The sequence below is a fragment of the Saccostrea echinata genome, unplaced genomic scaffold (genome assembly GCF_033153115.1).
Source record: "Saccostrea echinata isolate AGI-Se365-2 ecotype Australia unplaced genomic scaffold, CSIRO_AGI_Sech_v1 ptg000054l, whole genome shotgun sequence".
NCBI classification, from domain to species: Eukaryota; Metazoa; Mollusca; class Bivalvia; order Ostreida; family Ostreidae; genus Saccostrea; species Saccostrea echinata.
The window spans coordinates 26,342,280-26,364,369 of NW_026889803.1; the positions used below are offsets into that span (position 1 = coordinate 26,342,280).

General features: G+C 33.9%; 2 protein-coding genes and 1 pseudogene across 2 annotated transcripts; 1 reads left to right on the top strand and 2 right to left on the bottom strand.

The window, feature by feature from the left end:
• Window positions 1-1,161: 1,161 nt before the first annotated feature.
• On the bottom strand, window positions 1,162-3,006 carry LOC133204743 (carbohydrate sulfotransferase 1-like; annotated as a pseudogene).
• Window positions 3,007-3,401: 395 nt separating this feature from the next.
• LOC133205493 (uncharacterized) lies at window positions 3,402-7,152 on the top strand. Its single transcript, XM_061341323.1, has 9 exons — window positions 3,402-3,780; window positions 3,885-4,104; window positions 4,205-4,493; window positions 4,677-4,841; window positions 4,974-5,147; window positions 5,263-5,415; window positions 5,587-5,686; window positions 5,793-5,914; window positions 6,833-7,152. Exons 1-9 carry the CDS (start codon window positions 3,402-3,404, stop codon window positions 7,121-7,123), a joined length of 1,893 nt encoding a protein of 630 aa, XP_061197307.1. The 3' UTR covers window positions 7,124-7,152.
• A 4,580-nt stretch (window positions 7,153-11,732) lies between these two features.
• Window positions 11,733-19,280, bottom strand: LOC133205528 (transmembrane protein 26-like). The gene is made up of 4 exons (XM_061341359.1): window positions 18,802-19,280; window positions 13,770-13,947; window positions 12,832-13,035; window positions 11,733-12,619 (listed from the first exon to the last, which is right to left on the bottom strand). Exons 1-4 carry the CDS (start codon window positions 18,990-18,992, stop codon window positions 11,987-11,989), a joined length of 1,206 nt encoding a protein of 401 aa, XP_061197343.1. The 5' UTR covers window positions 18,993-19,280; the 3' UTR covers window positions 11,733-11,986.
• Window positions 19,281-22,090: the final 2,810 nt, after the last annotated feature.

Sequence of the window (22,090 nt, forward strand, 5' to 3'; positions counted from 1 at the left end):
TTAAAGGAATTTATTTCTCAAATTTAAGAAATCTGTAGGCACCTTTCATTTACTAGATCTTGACCTTAAGGAGAGAAATTTATAAAGGAATGATAGAAATTAATGTCATTACGAGTAATCTCTCTTGTCAGAGTATCATTGAACCTTAAGTTCAAATTATTTTAAAGGAAACCACTATTCAATCAAACTGATGATGAGCTCTCATAGGCAGCTGATAGGAGAAATCCGTTCCGTCGATTTATTTTCATAATACATTCTTCATTTGTAATTTGCATTTTAGTCAATTTCTATTTTGTTGATGCATCCCAAGTGTGCAATAAATCTTTTGCAAACACTGTAAATGCCGATACAAGATACATGTATAATGTTAAAAGAAAAACATTGGGTACGTTTCATTGGTAGTTATTTCTTAATGCAGTATATTGTAATAATATTTTGTAGCAAAATATTGAAAATATTTTTTTTCTAGGTAGAAAAATGGATATAGGAATAGAATTTATCGATGTACATCCGTAAAAAATAAATAAAGATGCATCGGACTCCCCTTTTAAATTTGTTTAAAAATAAGCTGGTGCATGCAGTTGCGGGTGTCTAATTTACAGTATAATCTTCAATCTAACTAAAAACAAGCTTTATAGTTGGCTTTGACTTTTGATTTTTAAATTGGCAAATGTTGAATCATTACGATTACTGTACAATGTAGTAATCTATTTCCCGCAAACTGGGCAAGATGTTTCAAATGGTAGAGAGAACACATTAACCTCTTTTAAGATGAAATATATTTTATGATTCACATCTAACGTCAAATTAGGTAGTTTCATATACCTTCAACAGTTATTTTAATGTTTTCCTCGAAGCAAATTTACACCTCAACCACTGTGTGACGTCAGTCAACAAAAAACTGAGTTACAGCAGAATGTTGACGTCACTTCTATAGTTGGTATCCTGTTAAATGATGAAATATAAGAAATGTTCTTTATAAAGGTGAGGAAGATACTAGTGAATTGTTTTCATATCTTGTTCTGATAGAATGCTTTGTATATTTTACATCAGTATCTAAGCAGAGGGAAAATTCATCTCCCTGTTGTCCCATCATACAGGTGTCTGGTGACACGACTTCATTGGTTTCGTCTCTAACCTTTTACAGAGTTTTCTTTCTGCTTAACAAAAAATGTTGTCATAAGTTGACAAGTCCAAACTGGCATTTGATGCATAAAATCCAGTTTCTTTGTACATATCATTGCAAATCAAATCCACTTCTTCGATAACCTTTTTAGGCAGGGTGTTTTTCCATGCATTGGCTACATTGCTAGACTCGGTTTTACGAACGTAGAAAGAATCTTTAGAAATGCCAGCCGTCTGTTTTTTAGTATCTGGTGAATATAAACCAGTTTTTCCACTGCGGTGAGTGGTGTGCTCTAGAATCCAGTTTTCTGTCTGTTTGGAATAATTCAACCCAAGAAGACCAAATAATTTTTTAGCCACAAGGGTTGGATTCGAAACCATACATTCAAAAGTTAATGGCACCACCGTGTCATTTCTCTGTCTCATTTCATCCTTAACATAGAGAACGTCTTTTTCCATGAGGTGACACAAGTGACGGGCAGATAAATACATATTGCGGTCATTAACTTCACCGATGTTTCTACGAGAGTTTAAAATACCCAGCGGATGTCGAATCAAATGTACTACTTTAACGTCATATACAAATGATTTTACTGCCGTAAGAAGCCGCGGTGACAGACGAATAGTCTTGATAACGCGTGCACTCGCTTCCTTGCAGGCTCTTTTTCCAGCGAGCAAAACACCAGTCTTTTCTGTTTTGATGAAGAACTTGTTTCTTTCGATTCCCCCTTTGTCTCCATAATTGCCTTTTGGACAGAATCGATTTACATCGTCTGCTGTACCCACTTGTGTATGGAAAACTTGCAAAACTCTTCAGAACCTCTGGAGGCAGGTCAGAAATTCGACAGTCAAAAATCGCCTCTATAATTGACATAGTTTTGTTGGTCTTGTGCAGTTGTTTGGTCGGTATACTGAAAAAAAGTAGATTTTACAGTTGTATCTTACATTGTCCAACTAGTTCGATCTGTACTTAATAATTATGTAATACATTTATTATAAGACTGTGTTCTCGGGCAACATGCGATTTGTCGGACCCAAGAACCAAACTGTTTGCTTGAAACCGAAGGCAAACAGTTTGGTTCAAGGGGTAGATAAAACGCATTTTGCCCGAGAACACTGTCAATAAATGTTTTGTTATACCTTTTACTTTTATTTTGACATACTAGTGTCTTGCGCTGGCTTCTATTTCTGCGATAATTGATAAGATAATCGATGATCCTGCCTACAGTTTGAAAAAAAAAAAACAAACAAAAAACCTAACAAACAAAAAAAAGCCATAGCGGTCCTTTATCTCTTCGACAGGTCTTGTATCTCATTCAGCGGTCTAACATCGATTTGTTTTGGACAGCTCAGAAAAACATTGGAAACATCAGACCTTTTTTAGTGAATATTTAAATATAGGAAACAAATTTGAAAGGTATAACAATGTCGCATTCTGTATTGAGTCTTACTGACAAGTTCCGTTTCGGAAACAAACTTCATTGTTCGTGCGGAATGACTTCTCATACACCGACCAGAAAGGCTCGAATACGTAGAAGACATTTCCACCAAATTTGAGGAGTTCTCCCACGAAGGACGATCCACTTCTCATGTAAGTCATCAATAAGATTTTGGATACATTTGCTTTCAAAGAATGACCTAAAATTAAACAGAAGTCTTCTGCACTTCGTTTCGCAATCACACCGTAAAATAATCCCTATTTACCTGCTTTGCAGATGTAAAGCTCTTTTTTTTTCAATAGCATTTCCAAACTTACACAACCTCGAATTTTAACTTACTCTGAAATTTTACCTCCCTTGCAGATATAGTTTCTGACATGGTTACTACTGGATGGTTGCCATAGCGATAGGTCTTGTAATGCATCTGAAACACTTAAGAATGACCTTGAGTAGATTGTAGCGGGAATAGTGGACCAAGATCAAACAAGAGTAGAAAGTTAGCTAGAAGTTCGCATTTGTTAAGACCTACCAAAGAGAAACGTTAGAGCACAGGAGATAACAAAAACAGTCAAGCTCGTCCAGTTCTTTTTCCGGTGTGGTTTCTTCATTACTGGTCGTTCGATTTTTGAGCCTTTTCACTGAAATCTATCCAGTAGAGTGCATCTTGCTAATATCACTAATATCATAAAGTGAACAAACTCTAAACATACCGAAGATCGGTCATAAATATCAAAATACACCAAACTTTTACAGGAATTTTATCTTTCGTTGAACTTCGCCCTAGAAAAGGATACTAAAAAGTGATAAGGATCTGGTCGACTTTTATTTCGAACCAAAATGGACTTTCATGGCGTGCTTGTGATTTTCATAGTAGTTTTGCTTCCCTTTGTAAATGAAAGTAATGGATTTCTGTTTAAAAGAACAATTAAGGAAACTATTGAAGCTCTAAGCTCAAAAATAGAGGACCGTCAACCAAAGAAGGACTCAAAACCGCTTCTGTTACCATGGACACTCAATAAAGGGACATATGAAAGTGTCGTGAAGTTGAATTTTCACGGAACACCCGAAATGGCTGCTATCCGTGAAAACTTCGAAATTAACGACAACAACATGTTTGTGACGGCCTGGATTACGGCATGTCTCTTGGAAATCCAGGCTTTAGGTGGGGAATTCAAACCAAAGAGAGAGCAGATAGATTTAGCCATAGAAGCTATAGGTAAGATACTGACTATCTACTCCGAGAGAAGAATCTAGTAAATGTTGTTGAACGTTGGTGAAGTTGCACTAAATACTTGATAACGAAAAAGGTATAAATTTAAGGAAAGTACCACGACAAAAATGTAAACTACAACACATCTGTGATGACGTTCTGGCCTCAAATTTACAATGACACAACCAAGACTTGGCAGAGTACTCCAGAGAATCTGTTACAGCTGTTTGATATGACCGACAAATTCCCGGCCAAGACGGTGGAGGAACTGCTTAAACTGATAGGACTGAAAGACGTGGCCACAGTCATGGAAACTCTGCTTAAAGAAAAGTGAGTCTGTACGAGCACTACAATGATCAGACTTACCATAGATATCTTTGTTAGATATATGCTTTGTGATAACAGTTATTAAAGATTTTATTTATTTTAGAGGGATATTTTCTGCAGCATTCCATATCCCACCAGATTTTGACGATACCTTCGTAAACATAGGGCTAGGTTCCCTCTTGAAAGGAATTCCCGAATATGTTGACTTGTACAATAAATGGAGGGACACAAATTCAAACGTTACCTCAGTGCTGCAGGCGCTGAAGAAATATGCTTATAGACCCCTCTCTAACAACACTCGAGTGAACACCATTGATACGAGGACGTACTTCTATCTTCACCGGTATCTTGCGCATGCCAATAAATCGAATGCAGTATTTGTTCCAACATGGGTATGTTGAGAATACGTAGATTCTGTAACAAATAACCAAACTTAATCTCGATTGAGATTCGACGCGGCTGGGTATTTGGACCAATTCCTTTAGTTTGGTGAAGGCGTCAGTCAAATATCCAGCCAAGCCGAATCTCAGCCGAGATATCTATGACTGTGAGGTTTTGTCTTATTTGCTTTCTAGGTACAAGATACAGATGAAGCGTTAAAGCTTAGCGATAAAGGTGTGGCTATGCCGTTTTGGGTCAATAACGTCGACGTCACTGTAGCAACCAATACCATAAACGGTCTGACTTCCGGTTTACTCGCTGGTCTTTTTAAACCAAGTGATTTTGACAGCGATATTGAGGTACTTCTAGAGATGTTAACTTTCAAAATACCAATTCATTTTGTAAATCTGATATTTCTTGTTATTCAGAGCGTGATTCACAATTTAAGATCACACACATGCTGGTAAGCCATATTGAAACCTTTATTACAGAAAATTTACAGAGATACAGTAGATTTGATAATTTACGAAATAACGAGGAATTTTTCGTCTCGACGAGACTTGGCACTGACATACTATCCATCTAAGTTTGAATGTTTCTGGTTTACCTCTCGAACTCTGACAACCCTACGTGACTTTTACCAAAAAGCCCCTCTGCCATTCAAGGTATCGTAGAATTTGAGTATTTGACGTTTCTCCCATACAAAACATTTAATCCCTCCCAAAACATTTAATCCCTCCTCCCATTTCCAATAAAAATGGCTTATTCTTTTTGGAAAAGATGCTTGAAGATGTCATGCAAAGGCTTGAAATCGCCATGAAAAACGAAGTTACGGATGACATTTTGGACGAAGCGTCGAAATCCGAGGACGGGGGAATCTTCTTTGATGATTTTCTTGGAGATGGTGATATAAACTCCAAAGGACAAATGATTGTAATTGTCATAATTGATGACTCTCTGAGAAATTTATTGGTTAATTTAAAATACTCGATAAACATTTTTTTTAAAGTATTGGATCACGAAGAATTCATTATACCTGTAATATGAAATATTACAATTTTTTTTTCAATGCAATTCTGTTTACTTGTTTTTTCATTTCATCAGAAAAATGGCGAAGACAGGTTGTTTACAACGTCAATGGTTGTCAATACACTTATCAACGTCTGGACAAAATCTACGGACGGTGGACTTGTTTTCTTAGAAGGTGACGTACTTGGATCTACATGTAGCTCAAGATAACTTGATTAGAGTTTTAACCAATGGGTCTTTTTTGTATATTGATGATGAAGACTTCTTTGTGCTTGAAACAGACACGCCGGTTTCAGTGAACCAAACGATCCAGCAGGGTGTGAGATGGTTAAACGACAATATTCTTGGCACACATCTGAAGCCATGGAATCCCTTCTTCTCAGGTTCTGGTAAAGGGATACAGGTAGGTGTAATCGGTGATACAAGCTAGTTTCTATCAAAAATAAAAAAAAGACCAAAATTATTTCCAAAGAAGTTTGGTTTTTTAAAGAGGCTTCAGTTTAGGAAACTATAACCAGAGATAATCTGACAGAAACTGTTTTGTACATGTAATGATCTTATTTATTTTAATTATATCGATAATATGCCTATCCCAGACTTGTCGAAATTTTGAAATCATTGTCAGACATTTGTCTGACAAAGTCAAATGTTCTGCTGGACCGGACGAAGTTTTGTCAGACCAGATATACGTACTTTATTTTGACGCTGAGAAAGTAAGATAAAAACTGCACTAAAATGCCGTTTATTATTTTCAACAGCCTTCAATCTCACAAGTTTCTTTTCTTAGAATAGAGAATCTTTAATCAGAGACATAAATGGCACGTTTTATGTCTTTGCTGTAACAAATTTAATCGACCATCGTCACCACACGGCCATTTCTGCTGTTTCTGTGACTTTCGCCTGCGCACCACAAACCCGATCTTTTTAAAATTTGCTTCACTCGAGATTTTTTTCAAACGGTCATTTGGACCGACATTTTCTTGAGAGTTATCGGTCCAGACAAATTTTTATCGGCCTTGCCGACAGGACCGACGGATTTCGACAAGTCTGCTATCCAACTTTGTGTCTTTCCACTGTCATTCTTACTGATTCCAATAATTTGAATTTTCTCTGAGAGATACATATGTTATTTATGAGATGAAATACATATACACTACACGGGTTTGATATTGTGAAATACAAGCACTTCGAATGAAAAGTAATCTGATTCTCTACTCTGGCAATAACTGTTAGGTGGAAAATTGGCGTGTGCATGATTGGGGGGGGGGGGGCATAATCCTCAAAAAGTTTTGCTTCATGTTTGATCATATATGTATTTCAGAGTATGCCGTTTTGGTACCCAGCCAATCGCAGACAATATTTAAATGGGACTCATTTCAATGACACTGCGCTGCCTCATGGACCATTTCTTGTGGGATTCCAAGGAACTGCGTCTGACGCTGAATACAATCGTCTGCTCTCAGAGCCTCATTTTGGGAAGAAAACCCCCATCGACTTTCCTGGGTTTAACCCCCTTGATTCCCCGACAGGATTTTTCCCGTTCTGGTCGTCTGATGCATATACTTATTCTACAACAATGTTGGCATTTGCAAAGTACCTGAAAATTCATTGAAGTACATACATTGATGTGTTCTTTGTACACTACTGGGTATATAATTACAGGAATCTCAGGGAGAAAACATCTAAGTATGGTACAGTTAAAACTTATATAATTTTTATATGTATTTTTCTCCAAAACTTTGCATACTAATCCTGCAACTAAGTCATCGTATGGATTGGTTTATTTTTTGTTAAAAATGTGGTATTAATAAAAATGAGGATGAAAGATAATAATGTACTGGTATTTATCGCTTGACTTCTTCTTTTATCAACCGAAATTTAAGTGAAATACTAGTAATTCAGTCTACTTGGACACGTCTGTGCTACGGTCTTTTGCAAAGTACTTTTGTCTTGCACTCTTAGATGAAACGTCTGGTAAGGAGGTTTTCTTCTTTGGTGTTGTTTTTAAAAAGCTTGTCATTTTATCAAACATAAAGTTTTCAAATTTAAAATTCAAAGATGTACTGAATTGCCAAAAATGCAGGAGTTTTCTTTGATTAAGTGCAGCTCAGAAGGGGTTCAGTTGCATGTATAATACCGAAGTGAACAAAGAACATATTTTGATTTCTTTACTTATCTTTCCTAAATATCTCACCAGGGGGCGGTACGCAAGCTTCAGTCCTGCAACACAATTCAGCAAAATCGTTCCATGGATAACATTTTGATGTTTCAGTATATATTTTTAAGATTAAGAAAAAGCAAAAGATATATAGCAAAAGTATATCGCGGGAATGAAATTAAGGAATCACTCTAGTTCTTGGTTTTATGCTATGACTAAACAGTTTGCTCACGTGATAATTTGCATAAATGCCGAAAGCGTTTATTCATGAAATTATCATGTGAGCATCATCATTAAAAAAATATATCAAAATATTATTCCTTATATTTACATTTTTACCTGATCCTTGATTCAATAAAAGATAATGAGATATTTGTTATTTTTTATTTAATAATAGAAATCTCCGCCAAGTGTATTACTGAGAAGGCAGTTCTGTGAGCAAACTGTCTGATCATCATCTTAAAAAAAGTTATTCCTTATATTCTCATTTGACTTAATTTTTAAAAATGAAATATTTATATTATTTTTATTCAATTATTAAATATCTAAGTCTGCAAGCTCAGCTCTGTGTATTACTATGCCACACACAGCGAGAAGGCAGTTCCGTCAGTTGAGGAGCAAGTGGCTTTATGAAGATATAAGGCTACATTTCATCTCGGACAAAGACATCTGAAAATGTAAATATAAGATAATAATAATTTTAAAGAATAAGATTATGCCAAGATTCGAATTGAAAAAAAAAATAAAAATAAACATGAATGACAAATAAATTGACTCTTCATCATATTTATTATTTTAAAAAGTTTTTAAATTTTTTTTTTTAATTTTGGCATATGATCTAAATAGCACATCTATATTCGAAAGAATAGCCTTTATACATGTGACGGATAAAAATGAGGGTCTAGAAAGTAACTTAAGTATTCTAAAGACATCTCACTAGATATACGTCATTGCACAGGAGTCTGCGTATCTATGAATTTTAACGATAATTTTAGTAAAGAAGAAGTATGCAATAACTAGTGTATAATGTTCTGGTAAGGAGGGGCTACTTGATGTGATTTGGGGTGGAGGTGGAAGTTTTCCGAAGATAAATTATCTGGCCTGAGTGATAAGAAAGTAAATAACCTGGCCTTACTAGTATTTCAGTTGAAAATAAATGTCCTGGCTTCAATGGGTGTTTTAATTTGCAAATAAGCTCCTTTTTCTACATTTAGCTTTGTAGATAGAAATGCTACTATACAAAAATCACGAATTTAACAACAATGAATTCGAAGATTTGTTTTCATGGTGAGGGGTGGGGTTGGGATGTAGTTATAACAAAAAGTATGACCCTGAAATGATCAAAAATAATTTGGCCTTGCTTCCATTCCAACGTAAGAAATTTTGTCCCATTATTTGCCATTTCTTTGAGTATCAAATTCAGCTTAAAATTAGGGAATCTGGATATTTTTCCTCTTAAGTTTGACATATCCGGGGGAAGCCTTACCACCTTTTTTTCTTAAAAATGAAGCCAAGTGTTCAGTCTCAAAGAATAAGAAAACTAAAAGGTTACGATAAATGAACAGAATAAGGATGGACTTCCTATGATTCAGAGGGAGTTTCTAATTAAGAGGATATTTTTCAAGGGATGGGGTCTCCAAATTTAATCTGTCGCTTGTTTATCATGAAAATGAACAATGTTAATCAATGATTGAAAAGGAAACTTCGAAAGTTTGCCCAAGAATATAGTGAACTATCTTGCAGTTTAAGTATGATCATCAAACGTACAATGTGTGACTTCAGATCTTTTCGGTTACCTTTTTTTGCTTCCAAGCAACGCAAAATAAATCCAAAGCAAACAAAACAAAAAGACATGATATATATCTTCCGTAGGAACACGCCAGCGTCCAAGCTGATATACATATGTACATGTACTGTGTACAGATTAATTAATTTATTGATTATTAATTTTTGGAATTCCCTATGACCTACACAAGTACCCTGAAGTCAAAATATTACAAGGATGTTGGAGTTCCTCATTGATAACATTTATTACACTTCGCGGACCGGGTCTTCCAATAAAGGGTTGGAATTTCGATGGGCTCCAACTGTGCTCCTTTATTAGCCGACCTGTTTTCATATACCTATGAAGCAGAATTCATTCAAAAACTTCCACATGAGAAGAAGAAAACACTTGTTGTGGCCTTCAACTCGACATTTAGATACATCGACGATGTATTATCAATTAATATTATTTGTACTGTGTAATTCAATAAATCTGATTGGTTTGCTTGCTATCACATGCAAAATTATATTTTACGATATTGACTTGAGTTACTACAAATAACTTAAGGAAAATCCAAAGATGTGTTTATAATGGTGAAAAGTCTTTTAAACTTACAAATTCCTACATAATGATTTTTGTTTGCATCTTTCTTTTCCAAAGAAAATAAAATAACAAATATAGCCCTTTGATTCGGTCAATCCATAGATATATCGACTTCACAGAAAAACAAATTGACTTCGCACTTCGTGCTCAGTCGATATGCTTTTCTGTGAAGTCGATATATCTATGGATCAACCTCATAAAAGGTCTATATTTGTAAAATAATAGTTACTTCCATTCATAAGTTGACTTGATATACTCCAGTGAACTTGAAATAAAAGACACCACAGAGTCTGCCACATCTGTTTCATATTTGGATGTTTTACTGACTATAAACGATAAGGGCCAACTAACAACTAAATTGTATGACAGACGAGATGACTTCTGCTTTTCCATCGTCAACTTTCCTTAATCCCGATATCACCTGCATTTGGTGTTTACATTTCCCAACTTATTCGATACTCAAGAGTATGCTCCGAGTACGATCAATTTTAAAACCGAGACAGGCTACTGACAGATAAGTTGATGTTACAGGAATTTCAACAACCTCGTTTAAAGTCAGCATTTCGTAAATTCTATGGTCTTTATAATGACATTGTTAGCAAATATAACCTATCATTGGGTCGTATTGTGGCTCACTTGTTTCATACCAATTGTTAGGCCTTTGTTTTTATACTGAATTTGACTCCGTTTACCTGATCAATACATAGGGCTCACAGCGAATATGACCAGTCAACAGGGAATGCTTACCCCTTCTAGGCACCTGATCCCACCTCTTGTAATTCCAGGGGTCCGTGTTTTATGCCCTGTTCACAGATTTGTATTGTTTATAGATTTTTAGAGATCGATCACTGTTCGTTATCTTCACCTTTTTCATTAAGACCCCTATTGATTTTGAAATCAAAGGGTCAAAGTCAGAAATTCATACATTGCATAAAATGGTTTCCAAATGATAACTTCAGTTTCCTTTGAGTTTTTGCAAAGAACTTTTATATACTGTAACTTCCCATTACTAAAAAAAGGCCCTAATGATTTTGAGGTCAAAAGTTCAATGTCAAACAATTATATACTGTATAAAATTGTTTCTAGATAATTTTGTTTCTTTGTAAGCTTTTGCAATGAAATTTAATATCTTGACTCCATATGACGTAAGGAAATCTTCTTTCCATTCCGAGGATAAAAATTGCACGAAATGGTTTCCCCGTTTCGTATTTTGCACGAAGTGCATAATTATGGCGAAATGGAGTACATTTTGCTAATTAGCATAGCAGTCATTTTGTTTTTAATATGGCGAATTTCTGCTCAATATAATATATATGTATAAGGAAAAAATAGAAAAATAGAGATTTTAAAAATGTCATCAATATAGAACAATTTCTTCCTCATATGGTTCTATCTTTTATTGTGTCCTAAGTCGGATCTACTTCAGTCTCAATTCTCCGGACTACTTTCCCTAAGAAAAACTATTATGTGGAGTTTTAGTTCCCTTTGAGCTTTTTGCAATGGAATTAAAAGGTTATGATCTTCCTAACTGAAGAAAGACCGGGACCCTTATTGATCAGGCTAAAAGATGAAAGTTCAGGGTCTGTCTTCATTTCTTTATCCATATGCAGTCTTTACATCTTCCACCCGTTCATTTTCTCCGTAGCCGGGGACATAATGTCCCTGAATCAGCTTAAATAAGTTTGCAACATGAAATGCTGGTCAATGTATATTTCTAGCATCTATAAATGAATCGCTAGTTAAACACTATGTATATTGTAATGATACTATTCTAGTATGTGTGTAATACATGTTTGATAACCTTACATGAGAATATAGCTTTATCTGTCTATCATGTCTGAATTTCTTCACAACAAATATCTCAAAAATTTGGTTGCAGTATATCTATCAATCTTTTACCCAAGTAATTTCACTTCATTTCTGGTGAGTATACATTTCGTTGTGTCCATTCATTTTGTTATATTGCTATTTTCAGTGCTTGGCGAATATTTATTTTCTTCCATGTTGCTCTCTTCTAGGCGACTACTTTTACCGCCCTTGACTGCGTTAACGACGTCAATTGTAACGTCAAGTGGCAGACTGTCGAATGACCGGAAGGCGGGATTGCCATTAACCTGGGTGACATTCGGAGCACTCAAACTGCCGTGAAGAAGATTATGTATCTCCCTATTACATTTAGCTTGAAGCTCTTCTGTGCTCTTCTCGCGAGATCCAGAGGAACGAGATTTCTTTTTGTCGGAATCTGTCTGAATGACAATCACTCTGTAGAGCAGTAACAGAATTACTAAGGAGTTTTTGGAAGTGAAAAACATGTTTGTATAACTCACAACGTGATAGTAAAATATCAGTAGAAGCCTTATCACCAGGAAGGGACAATCCTGCATTAAAATAGACACGATAATTCCATAGATTTCTGGATTGCAGCAACTCGGTGCCTCATCCTGCATTGCCATAATCAGTCCACTCGGAACACCAACTAGATCTCGCCTTGCTCTCGTGGCCGTGACGACTAGCGTGAACTGGAACAGACTCAATGTCCATATACCCAAGAGAACGTAGATCAGCAATGGATTATATTTTACCTAAAACATAAACAAAAGCAAACTGTGAATAACTAGAAAACTTAAAATTCTTAAGGGCACCACAGTCTATTTCACATCTTATGTTGTAGTTTGGTTTGATACATATAAGTGGGCAAGTCTATGCGCCAAAGCACAAATACATAGAGGCTTCTTCACATTTTAAGTAATTTCAAGTGACTTAGGGGAGGAGGGAAATATATATATTTATTTACCGCCTCTTCGTTAAATGCTTCATAAAATTCCACAATATCCGCCGCAGTACCGACGTAAACCAATAGGAGTTGTGATAACTGGTCATGTGACAAGGCTCCTTTGGGAAGTACCCATCGCCCGACTATCAGCATCAACAAGAGAAACTGTTCTAACACTCTCAACCAGAGGTCAGCGGTCAAGGACAAAGGGAAACTAAAATCGATCTGTAAAATTGATAAATAATATTGACAACTTAGAATATCTGCAATTTAATTAAGTTAAGTGGGGATTATACATATTTATGAGGGGAAAACACGAAATAATATTTCTATTCAAATTGAAACAAACAAACATAAACAGATATAAGAAAATATGAAATGAAGAAACCTTGGTATTCTACAGTGTACTCAAATTTTCGGTCAAACGACAAGCAAAATAATTCGCCGCATGATTACAGAGCGCTGAAAATACCTTATTACGAAGAACTGCGGTAGATCCTTCGTAAGAGCACATCTCTCTCTCTCTCTCTCTCATATATATTCGAAGTTCAATATACTTAAGTATGTAAACAGATATATTCATTTTCTCCAGATTATTAGATAATGCATGTAATATTGAGGTTAATCACTTAAAAAAAATCAAGTTCAAATAACGTATGTTAGTAAAAATCCTACATGAGATGGTCTCGTTATTCTCCGGTTCTGATAACGAACTACATCTATTTAATCCTCTTAAATCTTTTGATATGAAGTATTTTAATTCATATTGATAATTATTGTCTGCTATGAATTACATGAATCAAAGAAATGAGCACCTTTGTCGAGTTTCCGTCGCGACGCTCAAACATAGAAAAATCTTCAATATTGAGGTTTCTGTAACTTTAAAAAAAAAAAAAAAAAAAAAAAAAAAAACATTTCCTCTGTTGATGCAATGTCAGTTCATCTAAGAATTCCCTTACCCCCAGGTCCTTGATGCTAATCTTTAAATTCTCCTCCGTAATGTTGTGAATGATTGAGGAAACATTTAACATATCTTTCTCCGCCTTCTCTGAAATTCTTTCTTCCATAGCGTGTAGTTCTAAGAACCAAATGGCCGGCACCACACTAGCCAGGTAAAAGAACACACTGGGACAAAACCTAAAATGAAAAATCTGTACTTCAAAATAATTGTAATGGGGGAAAGGGTCTCATTGACTTCATATTATCCAGATTTCGTATGCAAACACACTTTTGGGAAGATTCGTTACCTTATTTTTTTTTTTTAATCTATTTATTCACTATTTAACTTTCAAATCACTCTAGTTGTTAATTAGCAGAATGGAGCCAAAAAAATCTTACATTTTGTGTACATCATTGTGTTCATGATTAAAAATATGCATCGCTTTGTTTTCTTGAGTTTTCTAAAGGAATCATCGTAGACAGTTAATTCTGGACAAACAAAAGTTCTTATTTACCCTTCTTTTTTATGTTTAACCCTTAAAGTTAGTCCTCTGGAACTCTACTAGAATTGTTTTTATTAAGATTTTATGAAAGCAGTTTCTAAACAACACTAACTGTAGGAGACAAAAATCCCCATTTTTCGCAGAAATCAACATAGAAATTTGGGTAAAGAATCGAAACTTTAAGGTGTTGATTATTTCTCCATACAATATCAACACAGTGCCATCTCAATACATATATACTAGTATATATATATATATATATATATATATATATATATATATATATATATATATATATATATATATATATATATATATATATATATATATATATATATATATATCCTGCGTTTAACTTGAGAGGTACAATTTTATGCTTTTGTTATTATCGTGGGTTCAAAATGTTCGAAAACATTTATTATTAAAGCCAAAATTTCTTAATACATGTACTTTAATAGTCCGGAACAGTGAGTGCAAAATAGTTTGTTTCATTTATAGACAATCCATTTTTTTTTCTTTGTAACATTTGACATTATTATATTTTTCGTTGACATGAAATGTACGGTATTACTACAAAATGAAGTATATAAAAATCAATCCTCAGATATATCATTTTTATGAAGTTTGTGCTGAAGCAATATGAAAGTTGAAATTGTCTTGAAGATGCCAAAAATGTAGACCAAAATGGGATGATTACATCTAACATAAATACATTAGTTAAATACTCTTTGGGCTAGCTGCATGTCGTATTTCAAAATTTTTTCGTTCTTGTTCAACTTGTCCTGTAATAAGGCTACCACTTGTATTGTAATAAGACTCCCACTTGTATTGTAATAAGGTTCCGACTTGTACAACGCTCCCACTTGTATTGTAATAAGACCACAACTTGTAATAAGGATCTTGCGTGTATTGCAATAAGACCCCCACTTGTCTTGTAATAAGGCTACCACTTGTATTGTAATTAGACTCCCGCTTGTATTGTAACAAAGCTCCCACTTGTATTGTTATAAGACTCCCACTTGTATTGGAATAAGACTACCACTTGTATTGTAATAAGGCTCCCGCTTGTATTATAATTAGACCCCACTTATAGTGTAATAAAGCTCCGATTTGTACAACGCTCCAACTTGTAATAAGACACCCACTTGTAGTAAGGCTCCCGCTTGTATTGTAATAAGACCCCCACTTGTATTGTAATAAGACTATCACTTGTATTGTAATAAGACTCCCACTTGTATTGTAATAAAGCTCCCATTTGCATTGTAATAAGGCTCCCACTTGTATTGTAATAAGGCTCCCACTTGTATTGTAATAAAACTCCCACTTGTATTGTAATAAGGCATCCACTTGTATTGTAATAAGTCTCCCACTTAAATAATCAAACACTCTAATAAGCTCCGACTTGTATTCTAATAAGGCTTCCATTTGTATTCCGAAAAAGTTTGTATTCTGAACTTGAAAGATTGATTGTAGGGTCATTCTACATTGCAATGTGAATATCATAACCATTGACGAAAAATACAAGTCAAGACCATAAATATGCTCCCAGAGAATCGAAAAAAAAAAATGGAATAAAAACAAAAGACATTGAAGGAAGAACTATTACAGACTAAAAAAAATTCACCCTCTTCCGAGTACATCACTGTGTAGTGAGTTTGACAGACAACAATTACCAGACTTCATAAAACCCAATTGAAACAAAAATCAAATTAATTTTCAGCTTTTGATGATGAAAACAGAGATGCATTTAAGTCGACAAACGTCCATCTTATTTGTGATTTTGACAGTTTATCGTGCAGTTTGATTTGAAATAATTGAATTTTGGGAGAGAAATTAATCTGAACTTTGAACTTTATACTGATTACGATTTATTACATGAGGAAAAGTGGGCGTCAGGGCATTGGATTTTTTAAAATATCTACTCAAACAGGAACATGTGGAGCTTCCGAATGAAACATTCTGTACGCTTATCATCAGCATTTTTCAGAAAAAAATAAAACAAAACTTATAAATGCATTCTGAATTCTGGAAACAAAAAAATTTCACCATCGCTATATTTATTCTTCTCCAAATATTATTTTTGCAGTTAAGATGTACAAATATTTTATTTTACTTTTTGGATAATTAATTGCCAATAGTCATTGATTGTATAAATTGTCTTTCTTTTGAAAATAATTAGTTTTAAACACATCATTAATAGTAATAAACAATGCTTTCTGTAAAAACAGTGTTCGTTTATAATGAAAATAAATAAAATATGCTCCCCGGCCTTGAATTCCCATACTTCACATTTATAGCAACGTACTAATTACTAGTATTGTTCTTTATCATCAGGCATACTATTGCTATGTATTAAATCACCCATATGTTGTAAGTCTCTATATACTATTGTAAAATGGTGAAGAGATTCAAATAAATGATTGATTTAAAAAAAATTGTGCATGTATATATCCCTAAATGGACGGAGGTTTCCAATGTTCCATCTACAGTGCAATCTTGTAGGTAGTGTCAACTTATTACGGAAAAAGATTTACGCTTTACGCGAACAATCATATTGACTATTTGGCGTTCAGACGGGGAAAAAAATCATCATAAACAAATCTGGAAATAAGGTTCAAAATCCAGCCTGATTCAACAGTTATTCTGTGAACTGAAAATATAAGTATATGTGTAATTTGTTGTCATAATTCTCAGAGGATACATTAAATTAATCTCTAATCAAAACCCTGAGCCATTAACGCACTGTAATTGTATCGCAGTATTGTCATTCCCGCCATTGACACTTTGTCTGTGTATCGCATGTTCCCAGTACCCCCTCTCTATCTATTGTTATTTGTGTAGGTTTGTTACAGGACGGACATGTTCAACTCTCTGATGGACTATCATCTAGCATGCACTCCAATACAGACGAAAGGTCATTTCCATCGTGTACAACGTGCAAAATGTAAAAGGTCCGCAATTTTTGTGTTCCACACAATAGATTTGCAAAAATAGGATAGCTAATTTGGTTGCTTATCGGAAAGTTGTTTTTCTTGATTCTTTTTACCATTGGTTGCTTATCTTTTTCCTTTGTGGTTTTGAATACACAAAAAAAAATCCCCCAAAGTAATCATCAATTAATTCTTGTACCCCCTTCCCAAAATTGGTAGAATTTTAACACTTGACGTCACTGCATTCCTGGTTAATCTCGTTATCACTTGACCTTGTACCTATCTATTGAATCTGTAGCAAAAAAAAAATGCTTACCAGCGACATTATAAAATATTTCGTTTATTTTATAATACTCATCCAGACTTCTGCTAATTAAGGTACATTTTTATGAATATATGATAAAACTTTTGTATGAAAAGAGGACAAAAATGAATAAAAATGTGGTTAAGCTAAAAAAAAAATCAATCTTTTTGTATTTAAAAAAAAACTCATTTTTGTCTTGAAATATTGCAATAAAAAAATTGATTTTTACACATTGAGTTTATTTTGGAGTCAAATGAAAATCAACGTTACACATAAAATCTATTTGGTGCTTTAGTGAACATTTTTGAGATTCAAGCTTATTTTTTGTAGGCAAGTTGTTCAACTTATCTTAAAGAGAAACAAGAAATCTCCCTATCTACCACAAACCTACACAAATTAGTGTACTTTCCGATGAAGAAATCTGTGTCAGTAAGGCTCTTGAAGTTTTCTCTTTGTACTCTAAAAGCACTCTTAAGAAACTGTTAAGCAGGTGTGCTCGACTCTTTTTTATTTTGGATTTTTGAAATTAAGAAATTTCGCAAGTGGTTATATTGAATAATGTTTCTATATTATTCGTTGAGTGCATCCTCTGGAACAAGAAGATTTTACCATGACATTTTTTTTTTTTACTTTTGTTATTAAGTTTTAACATTTAGATATTTCTTGAGTATTTATGATTTAGAATATTAGAAATTAAAAGAAATAAGAAAATTGTTACATTCATAGAGAATACAATATCGGATTACTGAGAACGACAAAAAAGCTTTGTGACAGTTTCTGTCTCATGGAAATATCATCATACCTTTTAAATCAACATTTCACGATTTTTATTGGTAGATCAAAGAGATCGTTCAGGAAAGAATTAATTAGTTTGGGAGGAACACATTACCGCTACATTTCAAGAAACTACAATTCATTACCGCTACTTTTCACCTCAGATTCAGGTGTGCATTACCGCTACATTCTATTTACCACTACATTCTATCAATAAGAAGATAGACAATTACAACTCATTACCGCTACGTAGACCAACCTGCCTGCAGGTACATGTATATCACAAATACGAATGGCACAGAATTTGAGTCTTTTCAATAATAATAAGGCTTCAACTTTATACATGTACTTTATACTTGTACATGTATCTAAGGTCCTGGTAACGCAAGAGGGATTGTAGCAATAACGTAGCGGTAATGTATCCTATTTCGTAGCGGTAATGCGTATGTAGCGGTAATGAAAATAGTAGCGGTAATGTACATGTAATACACCCATTAGTTTAGTTTTCACTACCTTTCACCTGAGGTTGGGATATACTTACCATTTCCATTCTTTGCCGCGTTTGACGGCTAGAGTTACAATGGTCTCAATGAGGAGCCCTAATAGTGCCACCGTTAAATACCAACACCATATATCTCCGATCACCATATACAGGCGCCAAATAGCTATCAGTCCATGAGCGCCAAACAAAGTCCGCACGAATAGGGCCCGAAAAATCGTAAAGCACCGCATCCTTATGATGTCGCTGTATCACTCCAATATTCTTTTCTTAATTTGATCCATTTTCAACTAAAAATATTTTGCTTATTTTCCAACTGAAATTAATGAAAGTGCACATGTGGAAATCTCATTATATCAGTGAGTTCGGTGTTTATGCTCGGTGATCATTAAATAGGATTCCTGCTCAGAATCGATCCTGTTACCAACAGTTGCTCCAATCATATCTCGTCCAAAGATATATGTAACGCCTATAAAGTGCTCTAGATGTATTGCATAGCAAGGATCGAGCCGATTTGACTCACGAAAATATTTTATTTTTAATATTCATCCCTCCGTATAACATCGGATATTAACGACTTGTACAACCAGAATACAAAATGCAATGTACTGTTGTTAAAATTTCTGTTGTTTTGGATCCCTTTCTATGATTAAGTGTTTTTTATTAACAGCTTAATACCTGAAATAATTATTTGTTTAGACGATCTGTTGTCGTATACATTTTGGCTTGACAAATACATTCAACACATAGGAGAGATTGTTAATAAAATCGCATGATGAGAGCGAACGTATGATCTGTCTGTTTTCCCAAAGGTATTAATTATGAGGAAATGTTTACAAAGGCATAACAACTGACTTCAGTCATATTTACTGCGAAGGATGAAAGGAAAGAGACCCAGTGTTTATATCTGGAGTTAATGGGATTCCTTTTTTTTTTTAATTTGTTATTTGTAAACACAACAATTTTATATGAGAGGAATTGGTGCATCACCCAGATACGTGTATAACATGCAATTTAACCATTTTCGATGAGATGATGTAAGATAATTTTCTCAGATTTTCCACTTCGATGGTTTTTAAGGATCTTGTTCTTTTTAAATAAAACATTTCCCCTTTTGGTGTGTACAATAAAGAAAATTTGTTCAGGTTATCTTATGTACTTATTTCGTATGGTTTCTTTAATGTAGGTAAAAAGAGGTTTCGATAGGTTTTTCCGGTCCGCCCATGTTTTTCACAAAAACTTTCACAAAAAATCATTTCCTTTTGTGCATGTCTCATTCATAGCACAATTTCTCTGTCTTTAAACTTTGTTTCAAAGTTGTGTCTTTTTGAAAACTCGCTTGCAGGCCATAAATTCGTCGTTCGTGAACAGTCAAGAAATTGCATACGACCCATACATGTGAGTTGTTCTTAGACTGCATTTATAATGCAATCTTCAAAAACACAAACTAGGCATCCACAAGACTTTATCGTAATATGGCGAGTTAGATGATGTTGATCGTTATAAATGTGGTTGTGTGGGTGTGACTGGTCGTTACAAAGCAGAAAGTATTGGCTTTGTGGGAGAAATCGTCACATTTCTATTTAGAAAAGTTTAAATTCAAAGATGATCTTGAATTGAGAAAAAATAAGATGGAAATAGACTTCGAATTTCTAGAATAAACGGGGATAATATACATGTACTTACTAAAATAAGTTAATGTGGATATTCCCCGTAAACTGAAATCCCTGCAGGATCATTTCTTGTATACATAGACGCTGTTTCCAAAGAATTATGCATCTTACATGTGTCTACTTGTGTCCAAGTTTTATTGAAATCAGATCAAAAAAAGTAAAAGGAGTAGCATTTTGAAAAATAGACGAACAACAGATACCTTACCATCGCATCGGCTCTTCTGAGCTTTGACAAGTAATGCTAAATTAAACAACATGCAGTTAATTATAAGCAACAAGTAAGAAGCTGACAATACATGTACTACATATATAACATGAAAAAACAATCTGTCATATGCTATAGTACCTGAATCTCCAGGGAAGGAGACGTTCACATGCAGTTTCTGGTCTACTGGGTCGATGAAGTCAGGTGACATACACGTAAAAAGTGTATTGCCGTTTCAACTTTACAACAAAATTTATTAAATTGGTATGTTTTGCAAATAAGTATGATATTGAATTAAGTCTTCTCCAATCAAGTTTAAAATTTTTTTGCATGCACTAAAAACAAAATATGTGGGGACTCAAGGTTACTGGTGAACAAGAAGACATAAAAGTGCATAGTGTTGTGAACCGTGCTTTGTGTAATGCAGTGCGATCGTCTTCTGGGATTTTGGAGTGTTTCTTTGATTCTCAAAGTGGTTAGTTAGAGTCATAAATAATCTGGAATATATCCTTGCATCATCACAGCATGGGATTTGTATTGAGTGCTTCGGAAAATACTAACTGCATGTAGTGAAATAAAATATAAATACTGTGATTTTAAGAAAGTAGTATCATAAGTAAGGTCATGGACAACCGTGGCCTCAAAGAAGCTAAATCGTGTACTGATTGGCAACGTACATATATATTCAGAATGATAAGAGGCCTATTTTTATTAATGAAATGTTTGTAGCTGAAAAATTCATAAATAGATATTGATAAATCGTGTCAAACAAGTTAAAATCAAAGACATGTACAGTTCAAAACTTTATTGTTGGAGTATTCAACAGGGTCAATTTTCAATGTGTTAAGGTCATCAGCAATTTGAAAAAAAAATCGAAGCTGTTGAAAAATGGCCCTAGGTTTATGTTCAAAAACATGAAAAATGTACGGAAGCGTATTAGGGCCGCAGCAGTACCTTTTATTAATTTGTTTTAACAAATTACTAATTTGTTATAACAAATTACTAATTTGTTATAACAAATTACTAATTTGTTATAACAAATTATCAATTTGTTATAACAAATTATCAATTTGATATAACAAATTATTAATTTGATAAACAAATTATCTCAATACAATTCAGATTACTAATTTTTATAACAGATTAGTAATTTGTTATAACAAATTAATAATTTGATATAACAAATTATCAATTTGATATAACAAATTATTAATATAAGAGATTAATAATTTGTTTTAACAAATCAATAATTTGAATTAACAAATTATTAATTTGATATAACAAATTATTAATTTGATATAACAAATAAGTAATTTGTTATAACAAATTAGTAAATTGTTATATCAAATTACTAATCTGTCATAACAAATTACTATTTTTGACAAAATATGAAGGTGTATACAGATCTACGGAAGCCAGATCAGAAATCTTATTTTAATTCGGTTTTATGAAA

Excerpts from the sequence above, each read along its gene's own strand:
- LOC133205493 (XM_061341323.1), top strand. The coding sequence starts at position 3,402 with ATGGACTTTCATGGCGTGCTTGTGATTTTCATAGTAGTTTTGCTTCCC. Across the intron at positions 4,842-4,973 it reads ATTTTGACAGCGATATTGAG|AAAATTTACAGAGATACAGT; the intron begins GTACTTCTAGAG and ends CCTTTATTACAG. Across the intron at positions 5,148-5,262 it reads AAGCCCCTCTGCCATTCAAG|ATGCTTGAAGATGTCATGCA; the intron begins GTATCGTAGAAT and ends TTTTTGGAAAAG.
- LOC133205528 (XM_061341359.1), bottom strand. The coding sequence starts at position 18,992 with ATGCGGTGCTTTACGATTTTTCGGGCCCTATTCGTGCGGACTTTGTTT. Across the intron at positions 13,948-18,801 it reads CGCGGCAAAGAATGGAAATG|GTTTTGTCCCAGTGTGTTCT; the intron begins GTAAGTATATCC and ends TTTTCATTTTAG. Across the intron at positions 13,036-13,769 it reads TTAGCATCAAGGACCTGGGG|ATCGATTTTAGTTTCCCTTT; the intron begins GTAAGGGAATTC and ends TCAATTTTACAG.